This window comes from Galeopterus variegatus, unplaced genomic scaffold (genome assembly GCF_000696425.1).
Source record: "Galeopterus variegatus unplaced genomic scaffold, G_variegatus-3.0.2 Scaffold8091, whole genome shotgun sequence".
NCBI classification, from domain to species: Eukaryota; Metazoa; Chordata; class Mammalia; order Dermoptera; family Cynocephalidae; genus Galeopterus; species Galeopterus variegatus.
This window is the reverse complement of record NW_007734202.1, coordinates 33,496-55,713: the sequence shown is the minus strand read 5'-3', so window position 1 is coordinate 55,713 and position 22,218 is coordinate 33,496. Positions and strand designations below refer to the sequence as shown.

General features: G+C 35.3%; 1 protein-coding gene across 1 annotated transcript in view; it reads left to right on the top strand.

Annotated features, from left to right (window-relative positions):
- USPL1 (ubiquitin specific peptidase like 1) overlaps positions 1 to 20,855 on the top strand; it is a 32,861-nt gene extending 12,006 nt beyond the window's left edge. Inside the window, exons 5-8 of the mRNA XM_008592603.1 lie at positions 4,072 to 4,201; positions 7,224 to 7,349; positions 13,413 to 13,570; positions 17,705 to 20,855. Coding sequence (XP_008590825.1) covers positions 4,072 to 4,201; positions 7,224 to 7,349; positions 13,413 to 13,570; positions 17,705 to 19,599 — 2,309 coding nt within the window. The 3' untranslated portion in view covers positions 19,600 to 20,855. The remainder of the gene's footprint in view (positions 1 to 4,071; positions 4,202 to 7,223; positions 7,350 to 13,412; positions 13,571 to 17,704) is intronic.
- Positions 20,856 to 22,218: the final 1,363 nt, after the last annotated feature.

Below are 22,218 nucleotides of genomic sequence, written 5' to 3'. Positions count from 1 at the left end.
CGTTGCCGGTCACAAAAAAAAGACAAAAAGGAAAAAAAAAAAAAAAAAAAGCACCTAGGGAATTTCAAAGTAAATACCAGTGCTAAGGGCCCATACCAGGTGAACTAAATCAGAATCTCAGGGATGGGTCCCAGTTAATCAGTAATTTTTAGAAGCTCCAACATGTTTCTTATGTGTGGACAGGGTTGGGAATCTCTGATCTAAACCAGCCATGGTAATTGTGTTTCTCTTACTGGTGATTGGTTTAGGAATGGACAGATGACAATGTTTTGGTCAGAGAGAGATTAGGAGAAACACACTGATGACCTTTTGGGAGAACTTTCTCACTTTTAAAAAGGGACCTCTGAATTGGTTTTTGGCCTAGAGCAGCAGAGTGGAGCAAGGGAGCTATAGTCTTTCTTAGAAAGTCTAGGTCTTTCTAAATTTTTTTAGTATTAAAAAAAGGAGCTGCTGGTGACTTTTTTTTTTTGAAAGGAATGTCTTTATTTCCCTTTTATCCTTGTATTGACTCTTCTATTAATATTATAGTAGCAGAATATATGATACTCCCTGTTAGTAATAATCCATATTAAATTATGTAGAGTATCAATGCTTTCTAGATTTTCTTTCAGTGAGTGGCATTTATTTCATTAGATCCAGATATTATATCTGGAAGCATAAAAACTTTTGTCCATGCTAGACAACTTTTGACCTACTTTTTAAAAATTTTTATTTATTTATTTTTAATTTTTTTTTTTCTTTTGAGGCTGGCCAGTGTGGGGATCCAAACTCTTGGCCTTGGTGTCATGAACACCACACTCTTCACCAACTGAGCCAACTGGCCCGACCTACTTCTTTGTTCCACAGTTCTGCTCCCTAGTTTTCTACGTTGTTTTTCATGGTTTCCTACGTTATATGAGGGTACTTAGGAACGTTTGTGGAAAAATATAAATAAAAGATAATATGAATCCATGAACTTTTTGAAGTGCCCTTGTCTAAGTTTACTCTATTATAATAAAAACTGGTTTTTCATATGCCAGATCTCAGGCATTGCCTCCTCTAGGTCTAAAGAATTGTTCTCACTTATCATCAGGTGGGAGCTCAGATGGAATCAATATTCTTTCTTATTTTTATCAAAGTATAATTTACATACAGTAAAATCTTTTAAATTTGTGCAGTTTTGTATACATCACCACAATTAAGATATGGGACAGTTCTGTCACCCTAAAATTTTTTATCAGGCTCCTTTGTAGTCAGCCTCATTCCTCATCCCCAAACACTGGTCTGCTGGTGAATACTTACTTTAAAGGAGCCTTTTTGGTAAGACCCCTGAGTATAGACTGAGGGGCTTGCTTCCGTATTACATTTGGCAGATGCCATTTCCCTCCTAGAGTAATCAAGTGTTTTAAACTGTCACTTTGTGTAATCTTAACAATTGCCAAGCAATACAGTTCTTCCAGTACAGTAGGATTCTTTCTTGTTTGTACTACCTATTTAACAGTGACAGGTGCTCTGTTAGGGCTTAAGATCTTATTAATAAAGTCAAATCTGTACTGACGGTGAATACTGATTAAACTTTTAAGATCAGCTTCTTTATCATTTTGACTATTGTTTTTAAAAAACACATTGTAAACTGTCCTCTTTGCTCTCCCTCCCTGCAGTTTAAGAAATATAACATTACAAATACAACCGAAGCCCCCTTTGTACTCTTCCCAAATTCTTCCTTATCTCCCCACAAAGGTAACTACTCTCTTCAATTTGGTGTTTTCTTCCCTACAATGTCTGTATTTCTTTTAAAAAAAGAAAAAAAAAAAAGCACAAGCTAATATTGCTATGGTTTCTACTTATTTATATAAGTCTAAAGAGTAATTTACTCTGTGAGTACTGTGTACTGGTGTAAGGATAGACAGACCAGTAAAACAGATAAGAGTCTAGATCAGAAGATCAGAACCCTCTGCGTTTGGTTACGTCATACTGTGACAGAGGTAGTTATGCAGGTAAGTGGGGAAAGAAAAGGCTATAGATAGTGGTGGAACAACTGGTTCCTGACACAGGGAGAAAATTAGGTCCCCACTTCACACTATAGTCATAAAGACCTGAATGTGAAAAGCAGAGTTGTAAAACTTTGGAAGAAAACATAGGTGAATATATTTATCACTTCAGAGTGGGGAAAAGTTTCTTAAATAAGATAAAGATAAGATGGTAAATAAGATTACATTAAAGTTTAAAACCTCTTGGCAAAGATAGAACAAACGAATAATATACAGGATATATTATAAAGAAGGCTTGTGTATCAGGCAAATAAAGACAACCTAATAGAAAAGTGACCTGAAAATATTAATGAGCAGTTAACAGAAGAGAAAACTTATATAGCTAGACAGCAAAGAGTCAGAGGTTTGCATCATGCCAAGTGAAGGTATTTTAGGGAAATATGCAAACTAGATTAAGGGTTGGAGTGAGGAGTTAGGGTTAAGATTTTAGAGGCAGAGACCACTTAGTTAATTTAGGTAGGAGGTTATAAAAATTGAAATTAGGCATTGGTATTATCCTCTCTATTAAGATGCTTTGTACTTACTATTCATAAAATTTGTAATCAAAGGAAAAATAATTAAGATCAACTTCGGAGCTATATGAATTACCTAAAATGATTTCTAATCAGTGTAACTTATTTAACAGTTTGTTTTGAGCTCTTTCATGATATTTTGATTCACTGAGAACTTTATATATTTTATTTTATGTATGTATTATTTCTGGCGGCTGGCCAGTACAGGGATCAGACCCTGGATCTTGGTGTCATCAACACCACTCTAACTGGCTGGCCCAGAACTTCATGTATTTTATACCTGAAGATTTTATGTTGTCATTATGAAATATATATTGTATGCTTTCTCAATTAATATTTAGTTACAATAGAATAAGCATTTAAAGGCTGATGACTAATTACAAACTCATACTGTACTATGTATTGTTTATAGGTATGGTATTGTGTATTTTTATTTCTAGGAGATTGTATTTCTATTTGTAAAAAATATTTTGTATTGATTTAGTTTTTTTGTACAAAAGTAGCAGGGCTATACCACATAGGTAACTATTAAAATAGCCTTTGTAACTACTGATATTTATAGAATATGCTTAGGCAACAATACCTACTGTCTGCCTTGTGGTCCTGCCAAGGTGACTGTTCCTGGCCATGTTCTGGGTAGCTGTTCTTCCAGGCTAGGGGGAGAACTGGACCATGAAAGTGAGGCTCTATCCAGGGGAAGAAGGGGATAGAAAGACTCAGAGTCCCTTAGGGGCCAAATCAGTAAGGCAGTATCTAAGCTCCCTTGAGGACAGGAAGGAGAGAAACCAATTGGAGAATGAATGTAAGAAGAACGTTAAGTCCTTCTATTTTACTTACTTGCTGATCTCAAAGCTGGAAGCCAGTGATAACTGTTCAGTTTTCATTTTAATGACAACAAAATTCAGATATTCTCTAATTTCAGAGTTGTTGGAATTTAATTGTTAAATGAAAAGATTAGATTAAAAGGTTGAAAAGAGTGGAAGATGAAGAGTTGGGATCGAGGCTGGTCCCTTAACGCTTGCGTGTCCTGCCCTCTCCATGTGCAGAACAAGAAGATTGGAATAGGAATGGTGTTTTCATGATTTTGTCCAGTTCTGATATTATTCTACAGTGTTTTCACCAGTTATGTTTTTTTAGTATCTGTATCAAACCATTTACATAACTTTTGTTTTAATATACTCGAAGACTATTATAGTTCTGAGGATTTTTTTTCCCCCTGAGGAAAACTAGAAAGATTTGAGAAAATAGCATTGGTCTTTTGTGTTTTCTGTCTTCTGAAACTTTCATAAATGTCCACCAAAAAAAAAAAACATGAAAGTGGCTGAGGTGAAAATTAAATCTTTATGTGGGACATTTTTAGGAAAATGCTTTGAAAACTTTCCCCCATCCAACTGTGAATGACTTACTCTGTCATACTGTATTCCCATATATTCCTACTGTAAATATGGTGAGAAAAGACAAAAGTTCATAATTTTGGTTTACTTTTTGTGGTTAATTATGAGCAATAATTTTTCCTTTTCTTTTTGAAGGTGATATGGAAAGTCCTGTGTTTGCATTTCCCCTGCTCTTAAAATTAGAACCCAACATTAAAAAGCTCTTCACGTATTCTTTTTCTTGGGACTTTAAATGTTCACAGTGTGGACACCAGTATCAAAACAGGTAAGATTTTCTGGTTTTTAAAATTAATTCATTTCATTGAAAATGGTTTCAAGTAATGTAATTTGGATAAAACTTGCTTCTACCTGTAGTGCTGCACTCTTCCTGGTTTTTTCTACCCATGCCAGGATTTCCCACCACATCTTTTTTTTTTTTTCCTTTTTGTCTTTTTTCATGACCGGTAACAGGATCGCAACACTCGGTGTCGCACCCGTACCGGGACCGGCTACGGGATCGCAACCCTCGGTTCCCCGCCCGCACCGCGCTCAACCAGTGAGCGGACCGGTCTCTATATGGGATCCGAACCCGCTCCCGCCGCGCTCCCAAACGCCGCACTCTACCGAGTGCGCCACCGGGCCGGCCCATCCCACCACATCTTGAAGTCTCTCCACCACTAAGGTTAAAAAGATAAATTTGAAACTGCAGCTTGCTTACCTCTTTAAACTGAATGGTCAAAAACCTATGGTTTGATAGATTGCTAATAGGAGTTTTCTTAAGAAGTTCTTTAGTGGGAAGTGGGGACTAATGAGAAGGATGACCCCCCCACACACACACACACACACACACTCTCCCTCTGGATTCCCTGCTGAGTTAAAATACCTCTCAGAACTCCTCGAAACTATATGCAATTTTTTTATGCCTCTGTTAGAGACCAAGTTTTGTGTGTGTGCATGTGTGGTTTTTTTTTTACCTTAAGTTTTTAACATCATAGAAACTGATTTTAGGCTTCTAGATTTTGGCAGCAATTCTCAGAGCAATTCTTCCCCATTCCTTCCCTTAGCCCCATTGAAAGACCAGCCACCACCAGAAAAGCTCCTACATGTGAGCAGTCTCAGCCTTACTTTCTACTTCCCTGATATCTCTAGGTGAGAATTAGAAAGGCTATGATTAATATATGTGGCCCTGAGATTGGCACTTTGGAGGAAGTATGGAGAAGAAAGAAACTTCAGATTTTCTTTTGCTTCTATATACCTACCACATAAGAAAGGAATTAGGTTTTCGAAGAGGATCCAGGGAGAGAAAGTTTTCATCAGACATGATACCCTCACTTTGTCCATACCTGAGAATGTTGCTGGCTGGCAGTTAAAAAGATTACCATACTGGCTCTGTTGGTCATTATTACAATAGAGATCAATCTTTTCCTCTTCTTTAACTTACCTACTAGTAAGTTAGAAACTTTGAGTCTCTCAAAGTTATTAAGTATAAATGTGTGAGAAAAATATTACTTAGATATTTATTATCTTAATATGAGATTCTTTGTAGGTATTTAAGGGCCAACCTCTGGGAGAGGAAGCTCTAAGGAATGCAGCCAAGAGAAAGTATTTGATTTTTTAAACCAAGTAGCTCAAAACTACTAGAACATTTTACTCATACCTAGGACTTAAGTAATTTTGTATAAACAAGTGAATATAAGAACAAGTATCTGTTCCCAGGTCTTCTTTCATTGACTTTAATATAAATTATTTGGTTTCCTTCTCATAATAACTCAGTGAGGAAGATCCCAGTATCCTTATTTGACAAATGTGGACACTAAAGTTTGAAAGGGGTTAGATCCCTGCCAAAGGTGACACACGAGAAGAGGCAGAATCTGGAGTCATACTAGGCTTTTCTGGTCTCTAAGACTTTCTTGCTCACTGTGGTATACTCCCTAATCACTACCTGGGTTTTAAAAAGTATAAGCAAGCTTGATGATTAAAGTCAGACTAATTGTCACTTTTCTGGAATCCATATCTGAGTGTGACAGTTTTTCATTGAGTATGTTCCATGTGCCAGGAACTCACCTATGCACTGGAAATAGTCTCTGTCCTGGCCAAATTCAGACTAGTTAGCTAGGGAGCACATAGTAGAGGGCCAGTGACTTAGTAATTAATTTAATTCATTGGCTGCTTTATGTTATCTTTCAACACAAGGTAATCAGTGCATTATAGAAGTGTATAGAAAAAGCTCTGAGAGCCCAGGGTAAAAATTAATATTTTATTAAAATTTAGTAAAAATTAATATTTTATTAAAATTTAGTAAAAATTAATATTTTATTAAAATTTAGTAAAAATTAATATTTTATTAAAATTTAGTAAAAATTAATATTTTATTAAAATTTAGTAAAAATTAATATTTTATTAAAATTTAGTAAAAATTAATATTTTATTAAAATTTAGTAAAAATTAATATTTTATTAAAATTTAGTAAAAATTAATATTTTATTAAAATTTAGTAAAAATTAATATTTTATTAAAATTTAGTAAAAATTAATATTTTATTAAAATTTAATTAAAATTAATATTTTTATTAAAGTGGATGCAATTGAGGTTCAGTGTGTATCTTTAAAGATCATCTTTTTAGACGGCTGTTGCTATCAAGTATTCAGACTAAAAGTACAAATTTAGAATTGGTGAAACCTGTGAAAAAATTCTTTTACAACTGATGCTGTAATTTTTTTATAGGGATCAAAAAGATTATGTTGTATGTATTCCTGATTACATATTTGAAAACTCCCCTTTTCATTCGTGGTTGCCAGTAATGGCTAGTTAGATTGAGTTATTTGAGTAATGGGTGAGCTCTTTATAAATCTGATAGCCTTACAACAGTTGTTCTCAACTAGGGGCTATTTTACCCACCACAGGACATTTGGCAGTGTCTGAAGACATTGATTGTTGCAACTAGGGGCTGTTACTAGCATCTGGTGAGTAGAGGTCGGAGATGATGCTAAACATCCTACAATGTATAGAACGATGCCTCCTAGCAAAGAATTATCTGGTGCAAAATGTCAGTGGTATTGTTGAGAAACCCTGCCTTTAACATTTTCTTGCTTCATCTCATAGCTGAAAAGCTATAGATAATTAATGTGGAGAGTCTTCACAGAGAGCTTCTTTACTAGGGTTTGGGTGGAACATTACCACATTAATATTTGGTGAAAAAGGAAAATGTGAATAAACAAATGAAGGGGAGTACTCGGTAGACATCGGTTTAAATTAATGTATATGCATTTAAAATAAACGAATTTAAGTTGTGTCTTTTTTTAAAATAGGTGTGTGAAGAGTCTGGTCACCTTTACAAATGTCATCCCTGAGTGGCACCCACTTAATGCTGCCCATTTTGGTCCCTGCAACAATTGCAGGAACAAATCACAAATAAGAAAAATGGTATTGGAAAGGTGAGTTAAAGTTGCCTTATAATTTTTAGAACAAATGAAGGTGAATTTACATTTTTTGTAAAGTGTAGAATTGAAACTGGCGACTACAGCTATCTTTCAGAAGTTTGAGTTAACGTATACTTAGGAATTGCCAAATGCCTCTCTTTTTTCACGAACTCCGGCCAGTAAGTAAACTGTCCCAGGTGAAATGCCACTGAGGAGCTGAGTTAGGTTGATGTCTGGCCTCACTCTCCTAGTGTCTTTCCATTTTACCTTTTTTCTCCCTTTAAAGATATTAAGCTTCAATATTTTTCTCTTCTGTCAAGTGCCTGGAATCACTAGAATTCTGGGATTTCTTTAATCTAATTTCAGGAAGTAAGATGATTCAAAGGTGAGCCATGGGCTGAATTTCCATCTTCTCACAGATTTCTGCCTGCTAATTCTTCATTCTTATCACAGCTATTTCTCCTGCCCTTGAGCAGGTATTGTTTTCATTGTACTTTGCCAGCTTTTCTGTTTGTCCTTAGTGAGAAAGTTGGTCAGAATTACCTTTTTCAATGTTAGCAAAAGCCCCCTCTCTTTAAACTCACAGGTCAGTTCCTCTTAGGCAGTTTGTGTCTTTTGTTAATGTATTCACATATGTGTACATCCGCTTTAACCTTCATTTTTAGTCTAACTCTGTGTCAAGGAAATGTTTCGAGGTATAATTTGATATAATAAAGAACCAGTGACATTAACCACTGATACCCTGAATATGTCAGAGACCCCTCACAATCTTTCCTAGAGGTTTATTTTCATTAAAGTAAGAAATTCTCAGGTAATCTAATAGTGCCAAAAGGCTTTAAAGGAAAATGGGGTGGTCCCTGCCCCACCCCCTCTCTAGGCAACTACTTTAAACCTTCAAATTAAGGTAGTAGTTACTTTGACATTTCACAGTGGTGTGCTTATTCTGCTGTAATGCAGTCTGTTCTCCTTTTATAGTAGTTGAGGACTAGGGTTCTTACACCAACACCTGGGCTCCATCTCTGTCTAGCCTCTCCCTGTCCTTCCAACGTGATTACATATTTGGTTAAATCATTAATCAGTATGCATAATAGTATTCCTTCTCTAGCCAAGAAGTATATAAATGGTTAGGTTTCATATCTTTTATAATTACTTTTCCTGGAGTTATTATTTGCCTTGTGTTTTCATTTGCTTAGTTTATTATGCACTGTGAATTTTTTCCAAATGCTCTTCTAAACACTTATTAATAAATTCCCAACACTCAAATGCTTCATAATTTTTAATCCCCCCTCCCTATTTTTCCTGGAAACCTCTCTTCTGCTAGTCTTCCAGTCTATACTAATTCCTCTCTGCACCTGGTGCTCAGGGGTGCTCTTTATACACACTTTCAGTCACTATCCCAGTTTTTAGCCAGTGCCTCATCCCCACATTCCACAGCATCTGTTGCCTATAAATATCGAGTATTTTAGGGGTTCTATGGGACAAATAAGCTCTTCTCATCAGTATGCCCGCTCTGTAGCACTTATGTCTTCATCCATTCTGCTATTTAAGTTTTCGTTTATTTGCTTTCTGTCTTCTGAATATCCTTTGACCTCTTGTTTGCTTATTTCTCCTTTATCAGTATGCCCGCTCTGTAGCACTTATGTCTTCATCCATTCTGCTATTTAAGTTTTCGTTTCTTTATTTGCTTTCTGTCTTCTGAATATCCTTTGACCTCTTGTTTGCTTATTTCTCCTTTCTTTTCTTTGGACTCTTACCTTTTTTTTTTTGTCCGTCACTATCATTTGGTAGCATTTGAGTGGGAAGGCAAAGTGGGAAGGAAGAGGAGGTTTCTTTAACCAGATGTCTGTAGTCTGTCTTGGCTGTCTGGTGTCAAAGTTTTGAGATCTAAGTATTGAGGAAGCCTCTTTTTTAAATCCCTTTTCTTGACGATGAGGCAGATAGAAGGACATCAGGGTGTGGGTGTCTGCCATCCTGCACTGGACCACAGGATTGCTTGAGCCTTCTTGGTGTATATAGTTTCATCCAACTGTTTATACCTGATTTTTTTTCAAGTCCCAGCACTGAAGATAGACTCACAACGTTATTTTGTTTTATCTGTTGATTGGTTGCATTGCAACATATACTTTTTAATTACACAGATATGTTACTTTACTTATATTAAAGATTCATGCTCTGATCTGAAAATGTATCCGTGAGGTAAAACAGTGTTTCAGTGGAAAATGTATTTCGAGTTCAAATGGGCCAGTTTGTAATTTGTACATTTCCTATATTCTTCAAAAGTAAATTGAACTAGTATGTAAAATTTTACTTAAATTCTAAACAAGATCTTTACATAAGTCCTTTGTGGTTTTTCTGCTTTGAAATTTGTATAACTTGATTTGTTGGCATCTAATGGAATTTAGATACAAATTTGATATACTTTCTAGGGATAACTTAAAAGTAATTACATCCATCATGATACAATGTGTAATTGAATCAAACAGGATTTTAAAAGCTAATAGTGTTGTAAGAACACCTTGTCTCAGATAAATCTATGTCTTTAACATATTCCCCTTAGAAAAAAAGTCCATTGATAAGTCAGGTGAATGATGCCTAGCAGGTCCAAATATGTCACTTTTAGGTAAATTGCTTCAGGGTTATATTCAAAGCATGGATGACATGGAGCACCAAGAACTTAAAATCAGATTTAATTTTACTTCACAAATTCTTAAACCTGTCATTACTGCCACAGTCTTTAGAATCTGGTCATATACTATCCTGGGTTGGCTTATGAAAAATGTATTTAAATATATTTAAACTTCAGTTTAACAGTTCATTAAATAACCATTTGTAAAGGATAGGGGAGTGATAGGAAGAGAGATAAGACATTTTTGTTCTGTGCTTACAGAATAGAGCTCATTAAAGTGTCTCATATAATGATTTTGAGGCATTTTTTTTAAACAGATAAAGTACATCCCCCCTATGAAATTTTGGGTGGAATGCTGATACACAAAATAGTTAAAATTATGTTTCTTTATTTAAATCTTCATTGTTTGGCAGAAAATACTTTTTTATTTATTTATAAGATCCTTGAACTACCTCCAAAGGTTTGCAAACCTTTGTGCAGTTGAATTTTTCTAAACACATATTTTCTTGTTACAACTAATGTGAACCACTTGTAGTTCTTTTGAATTATAGCTAATTTTACTCCTATTTTATTTAGTTTTCATTTTTTGTCATAGAGGCTGAAATAGTTCAAACAATGATATCATAGCCCTAAAATGTAATGAGGTGTAAAAATTTTATTTGGAGATTTTTTTTCTGCCTAAAACCTACATTAATACAGTTTGGATATTTATGTATGCACATTGTTAAATTTTCATTTTCTAAAATATGAATTATTACATAAGTTGGGATGAAAATCAAAAACTTGTATTCCAGGCCATTAATGCAAGACTGTGGCTGCTTTTTGTGGGACAAGGACTCGGTTTTCCCCTGCTGTTCCAGGGGTTAGCACAGTTCCCTTGTGCTGTCTTTCTCTCTTTTTTCTTTTCCTGAGGGTAGAGCTTTAAAATAGGAGGAATTCAGCACCACGTTAGGTGAATACAAATGGGTCTTAGCTTGAAATCTCTTGTTGTCTCTTGGTTCCAGTTCTATTAATTCTTTTTACCCAATTTTCCTATGGTTAAGGCAGAACCTAACTTACTCTCCTAAACCCTGATCATTATTTTTGACTGACACTCAGGCATTGCAGGTAGGAAGAAGCCTGAGAACAAAGTCTAGAGGTAAAGTTTTACCCTCACCTGAGAGGCTGGAAATGAGACAAGCTGGAATTACAGGTAGAAGAATACAGTGACTTATAGGGGAACCAAGGAGGAAAATGAACAAGAAAAGGGGAGGAAGTGTATTATTTGATTGACTCCAAGATGCCATTGTTTATAAGTTGCACCCATTTAAAAAATATATTATTACGGAAGAAATGTTGTGTATTTAACTGTGTGCCATCAACTATAAGGTGTATCCCAATCTCAGAGATGGTAAAATCCAGGGAAAAAATTGGAATTTATTTGGCATTTGAAACTTACAAAACAATGTTTCATACTTATAGAAAGTAGTTATAGCATAATTTTGAGGGTTTTGCCTCTGGATGAAATGGTAGTAAAACTAAAAAATTATGATTCTTCTCTGTATCATTTCACTCCCATTAAGTCCTAGATAACCTTGGTGTGCTAATTGATCTTTTGGAGAGAGAGGCTAGTGTAATTAAGAGGATGTTTTAAAATTTGTGTAATTGCTCTGATTGTTGTTATCCCTTTTTTGCTGGATAAGAAAATCAAATTTCTGCCCTATCTGGACTAAGTCCTAGATAACCTTGGTGTGCTAATTGATCTTTTGGAGAGAGAGGCTAGTGTAATTAAAAGGATGTTTTAAAATTTGTGTAATTGCTCTGATTGTTGTTATCCCTTTTTTGCTGGATAAGAAAATCAAATTTCTGCCCTATCTGGACCTCAAAGCAAGCTTGGAAGGTTTCTGACAAGTCATTTCTTGTTATCTAAGGGAATTTACGTGTATTCAACTGGAGTTTGAGTATCTCTTACATCCAAGAAAGTGTGCTGTGTGTGGGTTTTGGTCTTGGTGGTTTTTACTTTTACTAATTTGTAAAAGAGTCATTGAGAATGCTTGGAATGTACAAAATGTAAAAATGTGTCAGGTGGTTTTACATGCATTATTTTATTCATATTAATATGTACTTTTAAAAACATTTTCCATGTGTAAACTCACACAAAGGCAGAAATCAGTGAGGTTTTGTAGTCTAGGGATCAACAAGAGATTGTTTAGTAACTACCCTCAGGAGATATGTTGAAAGGTATTGTATGAAGCCAAGGGAACTAAATATTAGTAATTAAAGAATCAGGCAGGTGCCAGAAGCTTGCACTGCATATCCAGCTGTGAGAATACATCGCTCATTTTACTGTAGATCATTGATTCAGAGACATACACTTCACATTTTAACATATCTGAAATGAGAATACATTTAAAAATTTATGGCATGGTATTGTTTAATTGGCAGTGTTTTTTTATAGTGCTACATGTAACAATCAGTGACATCTTAGGTTTAATGAAATAGGTATGATTAAAAAAATGGGTAAGAGTTTAGTCTTATAGATAATTTGCAGGACTTTTTTTTTATAAGTGCTTAAATTTTGAGGATTTGATTATTCTCTAATGAAATGATTGACAAGGAGTAATTTACAAATTATCCCTTGTCAATCTAAATAATCTGCATTTTGGACACTGATTCAAGTTCCATTCAGCTGAACAAATTTTGATAAGCTAAGTAAGTTTTGACAGCTGTTTAAATATTGGGAAAAGGGATAGTCAACGTTTTTCTTAAATCCTGAGAGCTTTGTTAAATTCAGTTATTTGAGGCCCATCTTCGGATTCTACTTTCTGGTTCAGCATCATGCTCTAATGGTGAAAAGTAGTTTTGAAATTATGGATATTTTGACCTTTATAGTAAATCAACCAGTATGTTATATTTTCTTGTTTAATTAGTTAAAATTAAACTTTTCCTAAGTAGAAATTTTAATTTGAATAAATTGTTCTATTTGCAGAGATAACTGAGAAAAATAGGCCAAATTAATATTTATTTGAATATCTTAGGTTGTTTTGTTTCACATATTACCTACCCCACCTAATAAAAGCAGTTAATTTGGACACTTGATACCAAAGAAAATTCTAAAAGGTCTGTATTTTTTCTTTTGATTTTACAGAGTAGCTACCATGAGATCTTCTTTAAGCCAAAGCAGCATTGTCGCTTACCAGAGCAATTTTTGTTTAATGGTCTGTGTTAGAGTTTTATTGCATGATGGCTTCCAACTGTCAGTGATACCATTCTGAACAGGGTTTAGTGTTACGTACTTCTTAGAGCGAGTTCTCCATTTCTAATTAAGGCACACATCTGGAGGTGCTCAAGAAAAATTAGTGCAGTTAGCCTTGAAAGTATTATATGTGACTAGTTTGCTTCAGACCATCTTTTGTATAACCAGACACATGGCATTAAATTTGTTTGACTTCTCTTGCCTTTGTCCCCCACAGAACATCTACTGTATTCATGTTGCACTTTGTAGAAGGCTTACCACAGAATGACTTGCAGCGCTATGCATTTTCTTTTCAAGGCTGTCTTTATCAGATAACTTCTGTAATTCAGTACCAAGCAAATAGTCATTTTATAACATGGATTTTAGACACTCATGGTAAGTGCTTAAGCGTTTTCTTATATGATAATAGGCATGGAAACTAAACTTTAGTTTTTTGGTTTTTTGTTTTTTAGTACCAAGCAAATAGTCATTTTATAACATGGATTTTAGACACTCATGGTAAGTGCTTAAGCATTTTCTTATATGATAATAGGCATGGAAACTAAACTTTAGTTTTTTGGTTTTTTGTTTTTTAAAAAAAGATAAACTTTGTCTTGACTCTTCTCGTTCTATTCTTGTCTTTGCCTTTAATTCTTCTGCCCCTCCCCTCTTTCCTATTAAAAGTTTGGTGATTTTAGTATCTTTCCTTACTTTTTCCTTTTCTTATATCAAATATTATGGGTATACACATGTGCATATGCATATTTCTTGCTCTGACTGAGCTAGCCAGGCGCATATTTCTTTTTTAGATAAAAGATGAGATCATATATTACTATTGGTTTACAGTTTGCTTTTCTCACTTAATAGCTTTGCTTTTATTTTTTGTTTTTATTACATGAGTAATATATGTTCAATGTAGAAAAATGAATGGTGGGAATTTTAATTTTTTAAATACCTCGTACTTTTTTAAAAAAGTGAATTATACTGAAGGTTTTTAATTGAGAAAGAACAGCACAAATACATTTTGCTTAGTTTGCAATTGTTAATAAGTATAAACAAAACAAAAATAAACATCTGTTTCTAAGACTGTTAAACATTAGACTATGTAGCTTTCTTATCATAGTCAAATAGAATATCTGTAATCCATAATTTGCTAATAGTTACAGCTAAGATAAACCCTATTTAAATAATTGAACTTCTCAGTACAATACTAAATAAATATAGTTCATGAATTTTGGGAATTTTTTCTCTTCCATGTCTAATGTGGTTTACTATTGGGTTTGTTTTTCTCATAGTGTTCATTTTGTCTTAGACAAGACAACTCAATTTCCTTACAGTGTTGTATCAGGCCATTGGTAAAGGCTCACTTTGATATAAGCATTTTCTATTGTTTGGATACTTTTCATACTTGATATTTTCCTCCTGGGGATGTTTTGTATGGATGACACAATACTGTATTATAAAAGTACTTTGCAAATTGAAACTTACATTATAAATGTAATTATTACCTTAAAGTTTTACCCTGTTTTAGATTTTAGGGGGAAGTAGTTCTCAATAACATCAACCAACTTATTTTCACTTTCTATTGAATTCCTGGGAATGAAAAGTCCACTTCAAGAGCAGCATCGTTTCCAAACATGACAGCATATAAGAATCATTTAGGGCCGGCCCAGTGGCGCGCTGGAGAGTGCGCCGCGCAGCACTCCCGCTGAGGGTTCGGATCCCATGTGGAGACGGTTCCACTCACTGGCTGAGCGCGGTGCGGGCGCGACACCGAGGGTTGCGATCCCGTTACTGGTCAGTAAAAAAGACAAAAAGGAAAAAAAAAAAAAGAATCATTTAGTTTGCTTGTAAAAATTTCCAAGCTCTACCCTAGACCAATGAATGAGTCTTGGGACTGGGCCTAACTATCAGTATTGTTTTAAAAGCCCTCCGGGTGATTCTCCTGTGCAGTCATGGTGGAGAACCACTGACGGGAAAACAAAAGATTCTCAAAGTTTTAATAAGTATAGAATGAGAAATAGTAGGTTCAGGTAGTTGATGATGGTGTATTCACATAAACCGCATGGATACATAAACCACATACTTAGTGAATGGTTTTGTCTTTGTGTATGTGGAGGGTTAGCAGATCTCTGAGTATATTTTGTTTTCCTTTTTGTGACTTAACAAAGAATCCATACTTTTGTTATGTAACATGCTCTCGTTTTACTTTATTTATATAAGATATTATATTTTAATTAATATTTTAATCTTGTTTTTAATTTTTCCCTTTGGGGAGTGTTTTTTAAATCTTTGATGGGTCTTAGACCTTTGTTTGTTGTTCTTAATTAGCCACTAATTATTATCATATTATCATAATAATCATTATACCTTAGAAATTGACCAGTCGGTCTCTTTCTTCTTTCATTACTTTCCCTGTTCCTCAAGATTAGTTCCTTATACGAAGCCTGTTGCAGAGTCCTCTTTTTCCCCTCACACGCTTAGGGTCTTTCTCAGCATTAAACACACATCTGTGTGAACTGTGTGTCTTCTATGTGTGCTCTTAGAAATCTTTTTTCAAAAAGGATGGATGTGCATGAATCAGGAAAAGGGAAACTTAGTGCACTTTTAATATTTAAGATTAAGTGTCTCTAAACATACTTTTGCAATGTTAAAGAACACTATATTGGTTGTTACTTCTCTACCAAAACAGTGTTTTCTAAAATAATACTCCCTAGAAGAAACCTAGCGGTTTGGGGGCTCACTGTTTTAATCATAGGGATAGAAAATGTTTTATAAGAAGTATAGTATTTGACATCATGATTTATTAATTTATTTGGATTCATAGAAATAGATTAAGCTGCACATTTGCCATAATTCTCATGACATTATACTTTTTGTATATTTTCATTTTATAGATATATGGATGTTGATATATAGTAGAAGTATGGATTATTTTGAAAAGTCAGTAATAAAAGCACAGATAATTGTTGATTATTTAAAAGTGGTTACTCATCCAGGCCTGTGGTTAGCTTTTCCTAAATTATCATGCTGGTAGTAAGTAAAATATAAATAAATACACCTTTCCTTAACCCCACATCACCTATCAGTACCTAGCCACCTTTCTTCTTAGCCATGCTTTTTGTTTGTTAGTTTTTATTGTGGCAAAATATACATAACATAAAATTTATCATTTTAACATTTTTAAGTGTACAATTCATGGGCAATGAATACATTCATAGTGTTGTACAACCATCACCACCATTAATTTCTAGAATGTTCCATCATCGCAAACAGAAACTCTACTCATTAAATAACAACTCCCATCCTCCCCCCAAGCCCCTGGTAACCATTATTCTACTTTATGCCTCTGAATCTGCCTGTTCTAGATACCTCATCTAAGGGGAATTATACACTATTTGTCCTTTTGTGTTTCACTTATTTCACTTAGCATATTTTCAGGGTTCATCCATGTTGTAGCATTTAGCTAAAAGATTAAAATCTCTTTTAAGGCTGAATAATAATTTATTTTATGTATTATCCATTCATCTGTTGATGGACATTTGAGTTGTTTCCACCTTTTATGTATTGTGAGTGATGCTGCTATGAACACTGGTGGACAGAACCTGGGTTCCTGCTTTCAGTTCTTTTGTGTATATACCTACAAGTGGAATTGCTAGGCCTATGGTAATTCCATGTTTAAATTTTGGAGGAACCTCCAGTCTTTTCCACAGCAGCTGCACCATTTTACATTCCCACCAGCAATATACAAGGATTCTAATTTCTGCACGTCCTCACCAAAATTTGTTATTTCTTTTTTTGTTTGTTTTTATAATAGCCATCCTAATGGGTGTCCTTTTTTTTTTTTAAGGAATGATTTTAAACAAGTTACCCTCTTACTCTTCTTTCAGACTTTAGTTCGCTACAAAATGATTCCTGTTCCTACCACACCACAGAAATTGGGCAGACAAAAATAACTGCCAGTGACCAAGCTGCTATTAATAATGGAGTCTTTGCAGTTCTTGTCCATGGTATTTAATGCAGTAGACCTCTCTTAGTCCTTAAAGTTTTTCTTTGTCATCCATATTCTCATTCCCACTTGACAGATGACAAAACAAGCTCAGAAATCAAAAAAGAATTAAAACAGATGTTGGTACTTGAGGTATCAAGCTTCATTTATCTTGAGAATTCATGCATGTGAAACAATTTCTTCTATTTTCCAATGTTGGATAAATTAGGCAGTGCTATATTCTAGTCCCAAAGTTTAAATAAAGTCTGTCTTGATTTTTGTAGGTATTTTAGAAAAGAGTGTAAACTATCCAAAAAACTGCCTCAGGTTTTCAAATTTCTGAATATATTAGGCTATAACTATTGTTATCCAAATAAGGACATTAACATTTGCAGAGAAGAATGGTGACAAGGACAAGGTTGTGTTTTAGAGTGGTTCTCCTTTGGTAGGTATTCAGTGATACAGCAGTTTAAGGCCAGAGAAAAGTTAACCAAGGATGGTGGTTTTGAACGTCTGACCTCTCTCTCTTTCCCATCCCCCAGGAGGCTGGCTGGAATGCGATGACTTAAAAGGCCCACATACTGCGAGGCATGAGAAGTTTAAAGTTCCTGCTTCAGAGATACATATTGTTATTTGGGAAAGAACATCCCAGGTGACAGATAAAGAAGCTGCCTGCCTTCCACTTAAAAAGACTAATAATCAATGCCCTTTTGGGGATGAGGAACCAGTATCTCCAGCGTCACGTTCCAGGGGCAGTGCTGCCTCAGCTGAAACATTCCGAGTAACTCACCGTACAAATGTGTCCATTGCTCCTCATACTCTTCCACAGGATGAGGCTGTAGCTCATGGAGATCATTTACTTTCAAGTCCAAAAGGTTTGGTTGACAATAATAGTTTACCTTTGACACTTGAAGAAACTGTCCAGAAAACTGCCTCTGTTTTTCAGGTTAACTCTGAAACTTTCCTATCTGAAAATAAACCTGTGGCAGAAAATACAGGAATTGTCAAAACAAATACTTTGCAATTGCAGGAACCACTAATGGTTTCTTTAGTATCAGCTCCATTTAAAGAAAAGCTTATCCAAGACCAATTTGTGGATTTAAGCTTTCCATCTCAAGATGTAAATACAGACATGCAGTCAGTACAGCTGAATACAGAAGATACTGCAATTATTAAGTCTGTGAATAATTTTCATGCTACTGGTCTTACACAGGGAGTGAATTCAGTAGAAATTGAGAAGGACACTGAATTAAAACAATTCTTTACACCAAAAACTGAGAAATTAAAATCAGAACAACATGGTCCATGTCAGGTATCTAATTTGAAGAAAAAAGGAACTGCAGCAGGTTCTCAAACCATGACAGCTAAGTCATTACAGAGTCAGTCTCTGAAAGAAAATCAGAAGAAACCATTTGTGGGAAGTTGGGTTAAAGGCTTACTAAGCAGGGGTGCTTCTTTTATGCCACCTTGTGTTTCAGCTCATGGTAGAAACACTGTAACTGAGTTACAGCCTTCAGTTAAAGGGGCAAATAATTTTGGTGGCTTTAAAACTAAAGGTGTAAACCAAAAGTCTAACCAAGTATCCAAGAAAGCTCGTAGGTGTACAAGTAAGCCTCCTGCAGTCAGCAGCCCCTCACCAAGAGCGCCATCACCAGGTGGCCCAGCTGCTGCTCCTGCTAATGCTGCTAATGCTGAAGTTGTGAAGTGTGAGCGCGCCTCAGGTGGAGCTCGCCTCGACCACAGTTCTCAAGGAAATGAAGGTGGCGTTTCTTCAGCAAGCCATGGAGACTCAGGTGAAGGTCAGATTCATAAACTTCGTCTAAAACTTCTAAAGAAACTAAAGGCAAAAAAGAAAAAATTAGCTGCTCTTATGTCTTCTACCCAAAGTAGAGCACTTCCAAGTGAAAATTTAGAACACGTGCCCCATTATGGATCTCCAAATGACTGTGAATCAATAGAAGACTTGTTAAATGAACTACAGTATCAAATTGATATTGCAGATAATAAATCTGGATGCACCACTGTTCCTGGTGCTTCCCCCTACAGTAGTCAAACTCATGAAGAAATTTTAGCAGAGCTGTTATCTCCTACAGCTATTATTTCAACAGAGCTCTCAGAAAATGTGAAAGCTGACTTTAGGTATTTGGAAATGGGAGATAACCATGTCCCAGCACCAGTACCTAGTGAATTAAATGATGTTCCCCAGGACACACATCTGAGACAGGACCATGATTATTGCAGCCCTACCAAGAAAAATCAACATGAGGTTCAGCCAGATGCACTGACAAGTAATGCCTGCGTTAGAGCATTAAACTTGGAGAGTTCCATGAAGACCGATATTTTTGATGAGTTTTTCTCTACTTCTGAATTAAGTTCTTTAGCAAATGACACGTTAGACTTACCTCAATTTGATGAATATCTCTTTGAGAATTGTTGAATACTTGTTAAATCTTTTTAGTTTAATATTTATTATTCCTCTTAGAAAAACTTACTATGTTTTCAGGTAGTGTTTATACACTGGCCTTGTGTGATACCATGAACAAAATGTCAGCTACCGAAGGTTTTACCTTTGGTTCTGTCCTTGAAGCATGTAATCTGTTTTACAAATTAAAATCATTAGGAATGTGTTGTTGTTGGTGTCATTTTGTACTTGTAGGAGAATGAAGATTTCAAAATGTTGAAGTTGAAAAGTAGTGTCTAGTTTTTGGCAGTTTGTACATTTGGGTGCATTAAATTTCCAGATTTTAAATTTTGGTTATGTTGTTGGTTCAGGAAAAACACTAGTTTCTACACACTTAAGTTGTATACTGTATGTGAATGCATGACAGTTTCGCTTGTGGTTCTGTGGTCATCTTACACAAGAGTCTCAGCCTGCTTCTAATACCAGTAGAGTGCGACGGAATGTAAACTTCCTCCATGCCGCTTGTCTCCTTTCTCTCCTTGCAAAAGATGGCAGGAAATCTTATTAATAGAACCTTTGAGTGATGTTGAGTGATCAATAAACAGGAAAAATAATATGTTTTCTCAATAACGTGCTAAAAGTTACATGTTGTTATAAATACCATCTTTCTCCCCAAGACATTTATTTCTGTAACCAAAGTGGGATACCATCTTAATAGTTTTGTTTTGGGAGAGATTAATAACCAATGCTGGTAAGGCTTGCTGTGTGTTTGTTAATATGCAATGTTATATGAAATGTTAATTCATTTAAACCTCAGCATTCCTGTGAGTAGATGCTTTTATCACATTTTACAGGTAAGAGAACAGTACACAGCTAGTAAGTTGTAGAGCTGGGAATGGGTAAAGTGGTTACCACAGCAGTTAGAAGTGCTGAGCTTCTCCATGTATGTTCCACCTCAGGCTTCACTGAAAGTTTGGGCACCCCTGCAGCACCACTTCTATAGGGATTTGAGCTGATAGTAGTTACTGAGGTTTAAGGGTGGCCGTCAGTGGTTTTGGGTAAAATACTTTGCCAGAGACTGAGTACTTCATAATTTATGTCATATTTACTCCCATACCTCCCCCTCCCTTTTTTCTGATTACAAATTAATGCATATTTATTGTATGGGAAAATAAGGAAAACACCAAGATGATTTTGGATCATCCATTGTTAATACTTATAGTGATAACTACTGCAAACATTTTAATATTTTTATGCATATAGATTTTAAATAAAAATGAAATCATATTGTACCTGTTTGTATGATTTATTTTTACTTAATGTTGAATGACCATTGTTAATACTTATAGTGATAACTACTGCAAACATTTTAATATTTTTATGCATATAGATTATAAATAAAAATGAAATCATATTGTACCTGTTTGTATGATTTATTTTTACTTAATGTTGAATGAGCATTTTTCCATCTCATAGTTTTGACAACTTTTTTAATAGCTACATAATATTACATTGTATGGATAACCATTGTTTCACTAATCCTTTTAGATTCTGAACTGATTTGTACTGTTTTGCTATTGTTAATTTCACTGCAGCAATTATCCTTGTTGATAGATTTTTTGCACAGATCCAAGTTTTATTTTCTGGGAGTGGAAATTGCTGGGTCAAAGAATATGCATGTTTAGAGTCTTTTAATGACTGCATGACTGGCTTCCCTGAACCCTCACCAATACTAGGTAGTAGCATTGATGGGTGAAGAACGAGCTTTGGCTATTTTTGTTTCCGTTTCCATGATTACTAGTGAGGCTGAACATTTTTTGTAACTATTGCCCAGTTGAGGTTCTTTGAGGAATTCTTGTCCATCTTTTGCTTGTTGTTATTCATTCAACAGGTATTTCTGGATTACTGTTAAGGCAATAAAATAAAAAGAAATTCTTGCCCTTTAGGAATTTGCCTTCTAAACAAGGAGATAAATATATGATGTTAGGTGGTAATAGGATATACATATGGTGGGTGTATTAGTCCGTTTGAGTTGCTATAATGGAAATACCTGAGACTGGGTAATTTATAAAGGAAAGAGGTGTATTTGGCTTACGATTTGGGGACAGCTGCATCTGGCACGGGCCTCAGGCTGCTTCTACTCATGGTAGAAAGTGGCAGGGAGCTGGCAGGTACAAGCAGATCACATGGTGAGAGGAAGCAAGAGAGAGAGAGAAGGTGCCAGGGTCTTTTTAAGCAATGAGCTCTCGTGGGAACTAATAGAGTGAGAACTCACTCATTTATCTCCCCTCCCCCAGGGAGAGCACTAATCCATTCATGAGGGATCCGCCCCCATGACTCAAATCAGTTTCTGACACTGCCACATTGGGGATCAAATTTCCACATGAGTTTTGGAGGGGACAACACATCCATACTCTTATCAGTGGGTTCTTGTCATTTTCGGCAGTTATGTCAGAGCAATATGATCGAGGACAGAGAAGAGGCAAATGTGGCTGCACGGGAATGAGCAGGAGAGTCAGAACACGGGATTAAAGGGGTTGGCTATGAACACTGAATTAACAGATACCGAACTGCTCCTGGAAGAAATACAGAGTTAGGTTCCTGCAAGCCTGTGGTCACAACATTTTTGTCCACCAATCAATAAATAAACTTTTG